At 41.2% G+C, this 12,381-nt stretch overlaps 1 protein-coding gene across 1 annotated transcript in view; it reads left to right on the plus strand.

Moving 5' to 3' along the window:
* The first annotated feature begins 406 nt into the window (after positions 1 to 406).
* ahcyl2b (adenosylhomocysteinase like 2b) overlaps positions 407 to 12,381 on the plus strand; it is a 46,339-nt gene continuing 34,364 nt past the window's right edge. Inside the window, exon 1 of the mRNA XM_037121288.1 lies at positions 407 to 833. Within this exon, the coding sequence (XP_036977183.1) occupies positions 498 to 833 (336 nt within the window). The 5' untranslated portion in view covers positions 407 to 497. The remainder of the gene's footprint in view (positions 834 to 12,381) is intronic.

A 12,381-nucleotide genomic window follows, 5' to 3' on the forward strand; every position in this document is an offset into this window, starting at 1 on the left:
TGATTAAGTGCTTCATTGTACTATTAATTGACACATGTGCGACAGAGAATTTATGACATAATTCATAAAATCGCTGGCAAGGTTTAGAAAATCATGTAGGGAATTTTGCTGTGATTTCCCTGTGACGAGACAGCAGTATCTGGCATTTGTTTTGTAGTTTATTGTCGTCCTCGTTTACTATAAACTTCATTTCCCATGATACAGTTTGCAGTAAAGCTTTTCCTGGTGGGAAATGTAGTCGCGTTTTTCGAATGGACCTGATTTCCAGCTAAATGAAATCCAAACGTCGGTGATTTTTCTGTGTGGGTACGAGTAACGTGTTGTTAAATGCCAGTCATGTGCCCGTCAAAGGCGTTGAAGGTGACGCAAGGGGGAGATTTTTTCGATACTTAAAGGAACTACAAGGACCACAATGCACTCGTGCAGCGTCGCTCCACCGCTCACATCCGTTTGACTCGCTATTTGTGTTGGAAAAAGGACTTTGTGAAACTGCAGCGATGTCAGTCCAGGTTGTGGCAGCGAAAATGGCAGAGGTCGAACTCAAAGACGTCCCCACCGGTAAAGACATGCCGGCCGGTTCCCCGATGACACCGACCTCGGAGGGCAAGCACCTCGCCAGGAGCGACCCGCACGAGGCCGGTTCCTCCGCAGCTGCTTCCCCGACAGGGGAGCTCTCCGCGAAAGCCGGGGAAGGCAGCCTGTGCTTGCTCACCCCGAACCCCGCTAAGATGCCGCAGGCGTCGGCTATGAAGCGCACGGACCCGCAGCAGAACGGCGGAGAGGCGTTTGTCAACCGGGACGGGACCGTCGCCGAAGCACCGCGGATGAAAAAGGTGAGCTGGACAAGCGTTTCTCTCAACGGCTGCCATGTCCTCGGTGTTTCTGGACCAGCACTAAGCACCTCGCCGCAATGAACGCTCGCTGGGAAAGCTCGCATTGTGTGACGATGCTAGCAGGCTAGCTGGTCCCCAAAGCTGATTCAGCTGTGTCAGTAATGCTTTTAATAACTGGCTGCCGTGCTAATGACACTGTAGGCAGTGCAACAATGGCTGAACACGTTTTTCAAAAATAAGGCTAGTCATTTAATTTTAGCTGACATGGCTTTGTTTTTAGGATATGGGCTTGAGTTAGCTGCATCAAAGTATCAAACTGTTTTCACAAGTTTGGCTGGGATTGGGTGTTAAAAGATGGAAAAGACTTGGCTAGACCCCCTTTTTTATAAACACAACATACACATTGTTATGTTTTTATTTCTTTTTCGTTATTTGTTTGACTTGCACAACAAAACAATGAACCGCCTCATAACAAACATACAGAATATGTACTGAATATGTCACTTGAAATGAATGCTCAGGCATCTGTCTTTCGAAATTTGAGCTAATAGTTATAATTTTTCCCGGTCAACAAGCAAAAAAAATGGACAGCGTAACTTGTAACTTTCCAGTCTTTGGACACGTGGTATCTTATTACTGCAGGGTGCTAGCAAATGATGTAACTGTGTGTGGTTGTTTGCAGTAAGAGCTTAGCTTTCTCGCTGAGACACACATGAATCAGATACTGTGAAGTTATAAAGAAAGAAGGGTTGGTGTTGGTGCTGATGACTGATGTCAGCATGTTATCATAATCAGAGCTCACTGTTTACAATACATGCTCTGGTGAGTTAAGTTTGGCTGATGCATTGACACCCAATGTGTGTGATCTAACTCAGACATAACAGTAGTCGGTAATCCCTGACCCCGGGGCACTCCTGTCACCTAGTTTTCTCAAGCCTGATTTAGCCCTGAGAGCACCTATGAATACCTCAGTGAAGGGAGTTCCTGCCCTTGTGACTTAATTCAGAGGTCAGACTGACTTACTGTGCGCATTAGTTGGCGAGTCGGGATCCAAAAATCTGCTCGGCTTCATCTTATCTTTAATGTTTGTTACAAAGCCTTGATTAGGACAGAGGTTCTAATGAAGGGCAATGTTCAAGGAAAGAGCAATGTTTGATAAGGCATCCTTTGAGTAAGCTTCCAACTATTATTCTGATATGAGTTATTAACAGTTGACAGTGATTTATAGCCTGGAGTCACTGCAGTGCCCTTATCAGTAGTGGTCACTGACCTCCTGCAGGCCCGATGCATCAAAAAATTGGGTTTGAAATGGGCTGAAATAAGTGTGTCGTCTTTATTCTGAACAAATAAGTTGCAAGGTTGTTAGAGTACAACCAGATCTCACTCCCCATCCACACCCACTCCCACTAAAACACCCAGACAGCCATAATAGAAGAATCACGGGGTGAGAGCAGAACAGGACAGTTTGAGAATGAACAGAGCACCAACAGCAGCTCTAAACCCACAACCAGATGTACCGGACGGCAACAGCCACATCTTGATTATTGAAGAGACCAAGTTTATGTACAGGACCATGGTATAAAGAATTTCCAAAAAGTTTATTTTATTTAGAAAATATCAGGATCACAAGTTTTTCATTTAGAATAAGAAAATATTTCTTAAAGTAACATCATAGTTGTTTTGAATGTGATTCTCTAAGGCCAGCTGATTGGAATAAATTACAAGGTATCTTATGTTGGAATAAAACATGAAGTGTTGGATGGTAGGGGATCTAGGCTCTCGCCCTATGTCTGTTTTTTTTTTAATTTGCTACTGAGTGTAGTAATGCTTTTTTATGTCTAATCAGAGCAGTGATCATTTTAAGATGCTTTTATTCTTTGTCGGTGCATTTGTTATTAAGAGTGATGTGAAGGATTTTCTCTATGTCAACAGAAGCTTGTGTAATCCATTTTTAATTCAGTGCAGGGAGCATTTCAGCCTAAGCATATTTAGGGTAAGAGTTTTTTTTATATTAATGCAAATAATGCAGAGCTTTGCTAATGTATAATAAGACAGTAGATGAATACATCAGAGTAGAGATCTGTGCATTATATTAATTTAAATACTCACTGGACATTGCCTCGTTGTTGCATTTGTTTGATCAACCACTTCAGTGTATATCCACAGGGACAGAAGGTTGAGTCCAGTCTATTTATAGATCTCAAAGCATAGTGGGTCTTATGGCACACTGCATTATAGATATATATGACCACAGCCTGGTCCTGCGCATCTGCTGAATTCTGCTTGTCAGTGCAGTAAAGGTTAAGTCGAGCAGTGGGGCTGATAATGCAAGAATGCAGGCAGGCAAGCACGCAGCAGTGTTGACTGACTGAGTGACTGGATGACTGGCCAGCTTTTAATCCACGCCTTTATCATGTCGCCACACGAGGGGATTAAAAAGGCCAGCTTTCTGTTGAAGGTGGGCCTACATGTTAGCTTTTCATGTCAGTGACGAGTTTCTTTGTAACCAGCATTTGCGTGACACAAATTGTGTACAGCTTCTGGAAAATCCATGGTGATGCCTCCAGCTGGGGGGAGAAGCAAACCAGCAAAGAGCTCAGCAGGCAGCAGGACTAGCTGCTAGCATGATTGATGTATGTGTCTGCGGCTGCAGCAAAGCATATCGGGTCAGTATGGTCACTTACCCGATTGCCTGTATGGAGGTCTTATTTAAAGGAGATGATCACCTGTTGGACATGTTGACTAAACAAGACTTTTCTCTCTCTAAGTCAAAAAGAGCCACAATGATTAGTTGAAAAATTGTCAGCAGTTTTTATAATTATTTGTCATTTTTCAAGCACAATTGTCAAACTTTTGCTGATTCCAGCCTCCTAAAAGTAAGGATCTGCTGCTTCTCTTATTATTTATTAAAGGTAAATGGAGAGCCTTTCTGTTTTGGACAGTTGTTTGGACAAAAGAAGAAAAATGAAGATGTCACTTTGGGTTGTGCAAAATTGCGATGGGCATTTTCACAAGTTTGTTTAGTCTACAAAAAGCAAAAAAAATAAAATCGATAATGAAAATAACCATTTGTTGCAGTGCTAAAGCCATCATGATACACGGCTCCCCTGGCTTGATATTTGGCAATGTCCGAACATCCTAATCCCATTTTAGAAAAGCATGTACAGCAATATTTTTGAATGACTCTAGAGAACAGTGTGTAAGGGAGGTCATCCCTCTCTGATGTAATGTTATGTCACCCACTAAGCTGGTGTTCTTGGTAGTGCATGCTGGTAATGTACATGCTTATAGTGACCTGTGGCTGTTCTTCTTGGAAAGGTGGTGTGTGGAAGAAGTTATGTATTTAAAAAAGTAAATGTTCAGCTTTCTTCCTGCTAGTTCTGCATTTATATAAGTTGCAGTTACTCCTCCCTAGTGGCCCATTGAAAATCTTTTCTGATCCCTAAGCATTTGTACTGATGTCATCCTGTTTTAATTATCTTAGTCTAAGCCAGCAAAATTGCTACACTGCAGCGATTTCAGTGTGGTGGGAAAGGTCAGTAAGCAAGGAAATGCAGCTTGTTGAATGTATTAGAGCTGAAGTTAAATGGTTAAAGTAGTTAATTAAGCTAACAGAAGGTCTCAGTGTGGTGTTAGATCCGTTGCCAGTTGTTCATTATTTCCACTCACATTCTCATGATAATACAAAGTCATCTCATCTAGAATAAGAAGTATCTTTTCCCTCTATCTCTCCAGGGCTACAAAGAAGAATATATATATGCAGTCTCATTCGGAGTCACCTCTGACACTGAGCTGATCTGTTTGGGCCTGTTAAGTACTCAATGAGGTCATGTTTTTGACATGTTATAGTTTTTGAGAAGATGTTACTCCTCTCCACATGACAACACCAGCGTAAGTTTTAGAAGTTTCAACATTTTTTTTCTTGCAAGTTTTTGCCTCCAAAATGGCAACAATCCCCACTAACATGTGGCTTTTGTCTTCCAACGGCAAAGGGCTCATTCTGCATTTATTCCAGGGTCAAATGACTCTCTTCTAGGTCATGGGTATTTATCAGCTTCAGTTGTGACTGGCTGTGATGGAAATGTGACTCCTGGGTGGACATGCTAATTTTCACCCCTTTTTCGGCAAGATACTAGGACATTCATGTAAGGTCTGGACAATGTCATGTAAGTCTGTCTCTGTTCAAGTGGAGATCAAACATTGTTCAGTCGTTGTAATTTGAAAGGGAGACTGAAGTCAAATATATAAAAAGCAGGCACTGTTATATTGCCTCTGGGCTCCATACTGCTTTCTATGGCTACCTGGTTTCCCGTGCACTTGCGATGTCAAACATGACACACAAGAATGGAAAAAGGCAAAATTGTCTATTTTAATAAAAAGCATTTACACACTACTTTTGTGGTATTAAAGTCACGATGAGTATACTAGGAATTGCCAGCTGGGCTACTTTCAGTAGTATCTTAAAAAAAAAAGCACCAAATATGATTTTGTTTGGAGAATAGCCTCAGACATTTTGCCACATTAGACAGATTAAAAGTGTCTCCTAAGACATACAAAACACACATCCCCATGCTGTGAGTTGGCAGGGGGAATGCGGAACCATGGTGAGAAATGCCCCGAGGAAGAGAGGGAGAGGGAAAGCGAGCATTGGATGGAACTTCAGCCATCCTTCAGTCTTCAACCCCTTTTATCCATTAGCTGTTGAGGTCAAAGGAAAAATGTTGACTTGTGAAGGTCAAATAACATTTTGGTGAAAGCATAGCACACACATCCACTTTGCTCTTGGAAAAAATGGTCAGAAGGTTTCTCAATACCATGTCATCTTTCCAAACCCTTTACTTTTGATGGAGGAATCAAAAAAGCTTGGATCATATTTGATCTTTTGATTTGAAATTTGATTTGATCTGGACTAGAAAACAAGCTCAAAAGTGACATATTTCTTAAACTAGTTTAATATACCTTTTTCTTACAAACCATATAGTACAGAGTTTTCAGATTGATTTGTTTGAAGCCCCATGGTTGTCTTTTAGAGGTCCGATCATCTTTAAGAGTATCATAAATATCTTTTTTTTTTTACCGAGTGACAGGAGCTAAAGCCTTGCTGTCTCTGTGCAGCCCTATATTAAATTAAACCCTGTTGTGCTGCGTGCTGTGCTGACAACAGCTTTCATTGGTTATTGAGTCATCATGGAGGACAGTAAGTGAGTTTGACCATTGTCAGAGGTCACCAGGGAAGCATGGAAGATGATGGAAATACCATGACCCAGGGGGTTTGGAGAACACAACAGAGATGGGGGAAGAGAGAGGGTGTAGGTTTGAGTTAGTATGTCCCTGGTCTGATCAGAAGGCATTGTCTGGGCAAGGCTTGGTGGAGAGCCCCAGCCAGCTGGCATGTGCTAATGATAGTGCACGCTTGACTAAGGCTGCATTGAGGAATTGGGGTGGGGATAACAGAGTTTTTTTTTGTTTTTTTTTCCCCCGTGTTTGTTTGAGTACATACCTTACACGTTAATGATTACCTTGCCCCTGTGGTACAACGAACAATCATAAATCACTGAAGACATTTCTAAGACTGATGGCGTTTTAAAGAAATGGCTGAAAAGCGAACATCCTTATTACATTCTAATACTGTAGAAGTAAAGGCTCGAAAGGTGTCATGATGAATAGGGAGGAATGTTTTCACCCTCAAGTTAGCGTGTGTATATACACATCACCTGTAAATAGTGTGTATGTAAAGTATACCTCATTCTGTATTTACCTTTTACCTAGCCCGCTGCAACCTCGCACAACTTCTATTGTCTCCGGTCACCTAACCAGAATCAAAGGCTGCTAATTCTTGTTCTTTTCTATGATGAATACGACACATCATTAAAGGGACATTTCGGTTTAAGTTCAAACATCAGCTAGCTTTGCCTGATTTCAGCTGAATAGAGAACACAGCTCACCACTCTGCTGCAACAGCTTGGTCGTTGTGGGGAAGCCCTGTGAGTCTAGGTTAGAGAATTTATGAAGTGAATACTCCCATTATTATTATTATTATTATTATTATTATTATTATTATTATTATTATTATTATTATTATTATTATTGCTTAGCCCACATAGCTAGCGTGCCCAACGTACTTTTTGACTTGTCAACCAGTCTGAATTTAAACTTTTGTTTAAATGTCAAATGTTATGTTTTTGGTACACCCCATCTCATTGGCTGCTTCTCTATATGCTTTTGCACATTAACTCCTGCAAGAATAATTCGGTCTATAGCAGTCTGTCAAGTTTTTGTAATTGGTGGATGAGCAGTCTTGCTGCAACTATTTAAGTAAAGTAATAATTGGGTAACCTAAGATGGATAGAGAGTTGTTTGTGTGGATGACTGTGAAACTCTACCAGGCAGCCGAACAAGAAATGTGTCTCAAAATAAATAGTTATAGGAAGTCAGTGGTGCTGTTGTGTAATTTTTGCATGTCTTAGCTGCCTGTGCCACTCATGGAAGAGGGAGTATATTTGGCCTACTTTGCCCTCGGTGCACTTAGCCGCGGTTTAACGCTGTTTTTAATGACCCATGAGTGAAACCATGATTTATCTGATCTTCCTCTGGTGCTCTCACTCTCCTCATCCTCAAATTACCATGTCCCAACACTTTTATTTTCGCTTCATGTCATCTCTCTTTCCGCTGGTCTTATTTGCCTCATGTCACGCTGCTCAACAATACTTTGTACCCATCTAAAAGTGGACTGACAGACTACCCAAAATAAATAAAACCTCAGCACTTACTCCTCTGTCTGAGTTATAAATTACACCCACCCCAATGTCACCACTTCCTTTGTTTTTAATTGGTTTGTTTTCAAGCCCATGTCTAGGTTTCCCACAGTCTGACTGTATTCATGTGTGGTACATTCTCTGTCCACGTTCTAGCAGCGTAAATCTCAGCACCACGCAGCAAAAGCATGTGTGAGATCACACCTCCCTAACCATCTTCATCCGCGCCACAGAGGGTGACTGAGGAAACAAACCATCGGTGCTTTACACCAGTTTGAGTTTCTCTCACCCCTGGGTTGCCACATAGTGATCTCTTCATCACTGTCCAGACGGGATTTTCTTGCAGTCGAGGGCTGCATGATCGGATGTACGAAACCAAGAATCAGTTTTCTCACAAAAGATTTGAGATCAGTGTTCTTGATTCCTCAAATATTTATTGCAATCATGTTGGTCTGCTCAAAACAGAACAAAATCAACATATGAGTTTAACTAAAATGATTAAATTCATGCTAATGCATATGGTTAGAAAGTTTTTAAAAGTCCATTGTGAAGAATTTAGTGGCATCTAATGGTGTGGTGGCTCATTGAAGCAAATGTCATTTTCCTCACCCTCCCCAGTTGCAGCTAAATACACCAAAGGCTATCTTTCTAGAGACAGTCAGTACATTTCAGAGCTCCAGACTGCGGCAAAATACGAAAAATTAAAGTTGTTCCAAGCACAGAAGAAGAAGGTTTCATTTTCATCGAACAATAGTGAAACAAAATTCTCCCCAATAAGCTTAGTGTGCCAGATTCTTATCCTTACTCAGAGGATGAGTCCAAGTCTGAAGACACAAGTGTGGCGAAAAAGGGCAGAACATTTTCGTGAAGGACGGAACATGCGGGGAACACAAAATTTGGAGGTAATGCTGGCACAACACAGTTAAAACATAACACATTGGTCAAACACAGTGCTGGTCTAAGGCATAAAATATGCAGTGACATGTACTCCAATGAAAATGCAGCTCCACTGTCAGTTGCATTTAGAAAGCAAGAAGCTGTTGATCAGTGCACCGAAGGGGCAGAATTAATACCTTTTTCATTGCCAAGGAAGAACTACCCTTTACCCTGTGTTTCCATGCACACTTAAGTCGAGCTACGGTCATAGTTCGATTAGGCCATTTAATTGGACTACTGCCATCGTCCCTGTAAACAAGCACCAGGGGAGAATAGATTTCTTGATGGAAGTATGTCCAACTCGGCCACGGTAGGTGGTGATGTGTAGCTACCTTCATCCAGTTGACCTATTACATCACAAACCAATTTCCTGGTTAATGCCTGGTGCATGCACAAAAAGCAGAGGCCAGTTCAGGTCCGACGGAGGCGAAAGAGTAAATCTTCCAACCACATTATCTGGTCAACTTTGAGAAATTCGATTTGGTATGATTTCAGTTTACGTGTTTACATGAACTTTAATAATCCGGTTTAAGTTGGATTAACACGGTAGTCTGTTTGTTGCTAATGAACATAAGCAAGAATATTGTATTCCATTTCTGTGAATAGATCTTCTAAATCCTCCAATGCATCTTTTTAAGAGTAGAGTTGTAAATTAGAGTGAACCCACAGTCAGATGTAGCCTGCTAGAAGAGTTGTGTCCAGTTTTTTAAAACCACTGCTTTTAATGGCTCAGCAAAGTGTGTTGCAATCACTACGAGCTGTATCTGTGTTGTCAATGCTGAAGCACGAGCACTCACACTCTCACACACACGCACACACACGAAGAGCAAATGTGTGTTGGAGTACCCCTGAGTGTGTTCAGCTGTACTCGTGCCGAGATTTAAAGTCAATATGAGGCAAAACTATTATATTAGCTGTAATTAATTCTATTGAAATAAACTCATGTTCAAATGTGAATGCAATTTCCTAAATGTCAGTGAAATTTGTCTTTAAGCCAGCAGCTCTCGTAATGATCGTGCGGACCTTTTGTGACATTTCAGACAATAGTTAATTAGGGATACCTTGACATTAAGGTGTGGAGCTGTCCTCTGTGGTATTTGGTGGAAAAGATAAAAAATATAAAAACACCTGTACTGTACTTGACCTATTCTGTGTCTCTGCTTCCCTGTTCCTGAGTGTACCACCCACACATTTCTGCGTCTGTGACTCCCCGGTTGAGATTCATTTCCTGCCTCGTCATTGCAGCTTGCTATCACTGAGAGCACGCGGCTCATTGAGTTACACGTCTTTCCATCAAAAGGCTTTTTACAAGGCTCATGTTCTTGGAACAGTGCAGCAAGCAGAATGAAGGGAAAAGCAGAGCCTTCCTGGAACCAGTGTGCTCACAAGAAGCCAGCGTAGTGTGAGCCTTTAAACCCCCGTCTGGTTTAGTTACTGTTGAACAAGTGAGTACGCACCAACACAGTTAATGTGTGTGTATGTGCGCCCACTTGCCGACAGTGTTGTGTTAACATGAGGATCAGTAGACAGCAGTGGACATTAACACCGAATGGGCTATGCAGCATGACGAGGAATGCAGCTCCATACTCAAGCACTGCGTGTGAACAAAGGGCCAACATTGTGTTCAAAAAGTGCTGCCTCACAAAAGGCCCCTCACAAAGCCTGAAATGAACCCCCACACACCCATCTGTCTGCCCTGCTTCCTATTAGTCAGGCCAAACCAGCAACCCCTGGCAGACAGAGGCAGTAGCTGTTTAGTCCTGAATCACCACAGGGCTTGGAAATGGAGATACACATCTCTACTTGTTATGTATAGTCTTATTATGGCTGGTTGATATGTTCATTATATCGTTATTGTGGTATGAGGCTATATATCATCTTAGATGTTTGAATCTCATTACATGGCATAGGTGTTGACTTTTCCTGCTTTTGAAGACTGCCATACAGTAAAATGATGTCATTTTCTGAACTGTTCCACTTCTTTTAACACCTGCCTTTACCATCTTATTCTTTATAACCACACTACTAGTGATTACATCTCATAATGTTAACATTTTGTGAAAGTGATGCCCAGGTTGTCACAACATTGGTGTCAAGGTGTTTGTTAAAAAATAGTATATATTTTTTGTTTATCTGCTATTAATTATGTAAAGTAAAAGTAAATGTGTGACCAATGAGATAGTGTTCGGGCCATTGTGTGAGGTTTCATCAGAGCCAATGTAGCACATTTTGTGTGTTGATTTTATCAGAAATCTGTTGGAGAAATCTGCAACACCACTGATCAGAAAAATGCTGCACATTGACCCAGATAGTCAGCAGGCCAATAATAGGTGTATCCGTATCGGTAGTTTACATAGGGTAGGGTACATTCCCAATACATGCGTACCCAAATACATCATGAAACAATGCTACTGCTAACCAGTCAAACAGGAATTGTGTGGGAACCACTACTTCCTCACGGAAGAGTTTGCTAAATGCATCATATGCTATTGTTTTGTTATCAGACGGATCAGCCTTTCCTCCAACAAATCTTTAAATGTTTACAGTGTAAGCTGCAGTTCAACAGCCACAAAAACCTTAAACAGTTGTTGTAGATAAGCAAATATATGGTGATAACATGTCGGTGGTGTGTTCAAAGCCTCTTTAAGTACGCATCCAGCAAAAAAAATCGTCACTTTGGCCACCTGATGAATCCAAATCCAGTATTCACTCTCCGTTTAGCTCTCTCTAGGTCTTTACTGATTAATGAGGAAAATACATGTTTTTATATTTGATTTTTGATATAGAAATATTACCAAGAGCAGCTTTTAAACAATGCGTTTTCTCACATTGCACATTGCTTATTATTTTCCCTGCATTTAGTGATCAAGAGCTTTCATCAAGAGGATTTAAAAACAAAATCCAAATCCATCCTAATAACTAATGAAGAATTGCCTCACACACACACTAATTAAACATAGATCATTGACCCCATAATGGGTTTATTCAGAAATAGACCAGCAGCACCCCCATCTGTGTGCCTTTTGATATAACTATACCGTCCCCACAGAGGGAGTGTGCTATTCTTGGCAATTCAAGAGGAGGGAAGGAAAAATACAAACATGCGATTCTGGATATGGACCACTGATTTTCGAGACTTGGGGCCTTTAGTTTTGCTGACGAAAGGATTATTGGGTTCATTTAGCGTGATGTCTGACATTACATTTGTTTGTTTTGTTTTTTTTCAATCCAGTGAAAGGATTTATTGGCTCCTCGGAGCTGGAGTGGTTGCAGAATATGATGCAAAGCGTGTGCTGATGGAGATGGATGTTTGCATGGGTAAACAGATGAGTATGGATGTATAGAGTAGACACAGCTTTTTAATTTGTGTAAATGCCATGGTATTGTTGATCCATTGCTGCTTGACAAAGGTATAGAGTGGAAACAATAGATTCAAATGCTTCAATCAATAATAATGCTGATGACTTTGCTGTCAACGAGAATGCAGGTCATTTGACCACCATTATTAGATGTGATGTCTAAGCCTTCTGGCTTCAAACTGTGCCCTAGTTAGGTCTACATGGGCAGAAATACCCTGTTACACAACTGAAGTGTGCTTGTTTGTGTGCGTGCGCATGTCACGAGAGGGAGAGAAACACTGAACTTAGTTTAGTCGAGGATGATATGATAATTCATATGAATTTTGATTTGCAATTTAGGGGGAAAACACCAGCTGTAACTGGTCTAGCCATAGAGAACCCTCAAGTAAATTTATAAAAACCTAATTGAAAGCTTTAACTTGTCCTTGAATGACATGTGAAGCCTGCAGACAACTTGGCACTCTTCCTCCATTCAGTGGCAGATAAGAAGGGAAAGGC

This window comes from Acanthopagrus latus, chromosome 14 (genome assembly GCF_904848185.1).
Source record: "Acanthopagrus latus isolate v.2019 chromosome 14, fAcaLat1.1, whole genome shotgun sequence".
In the NCBI taxonomy this organism is placed as follows: Eukaryota; Metazoa; Chordata; class Actinopteri; order Spariformes; family Sparidae; genus Acanthopagrus; species Acanthopagrus latus.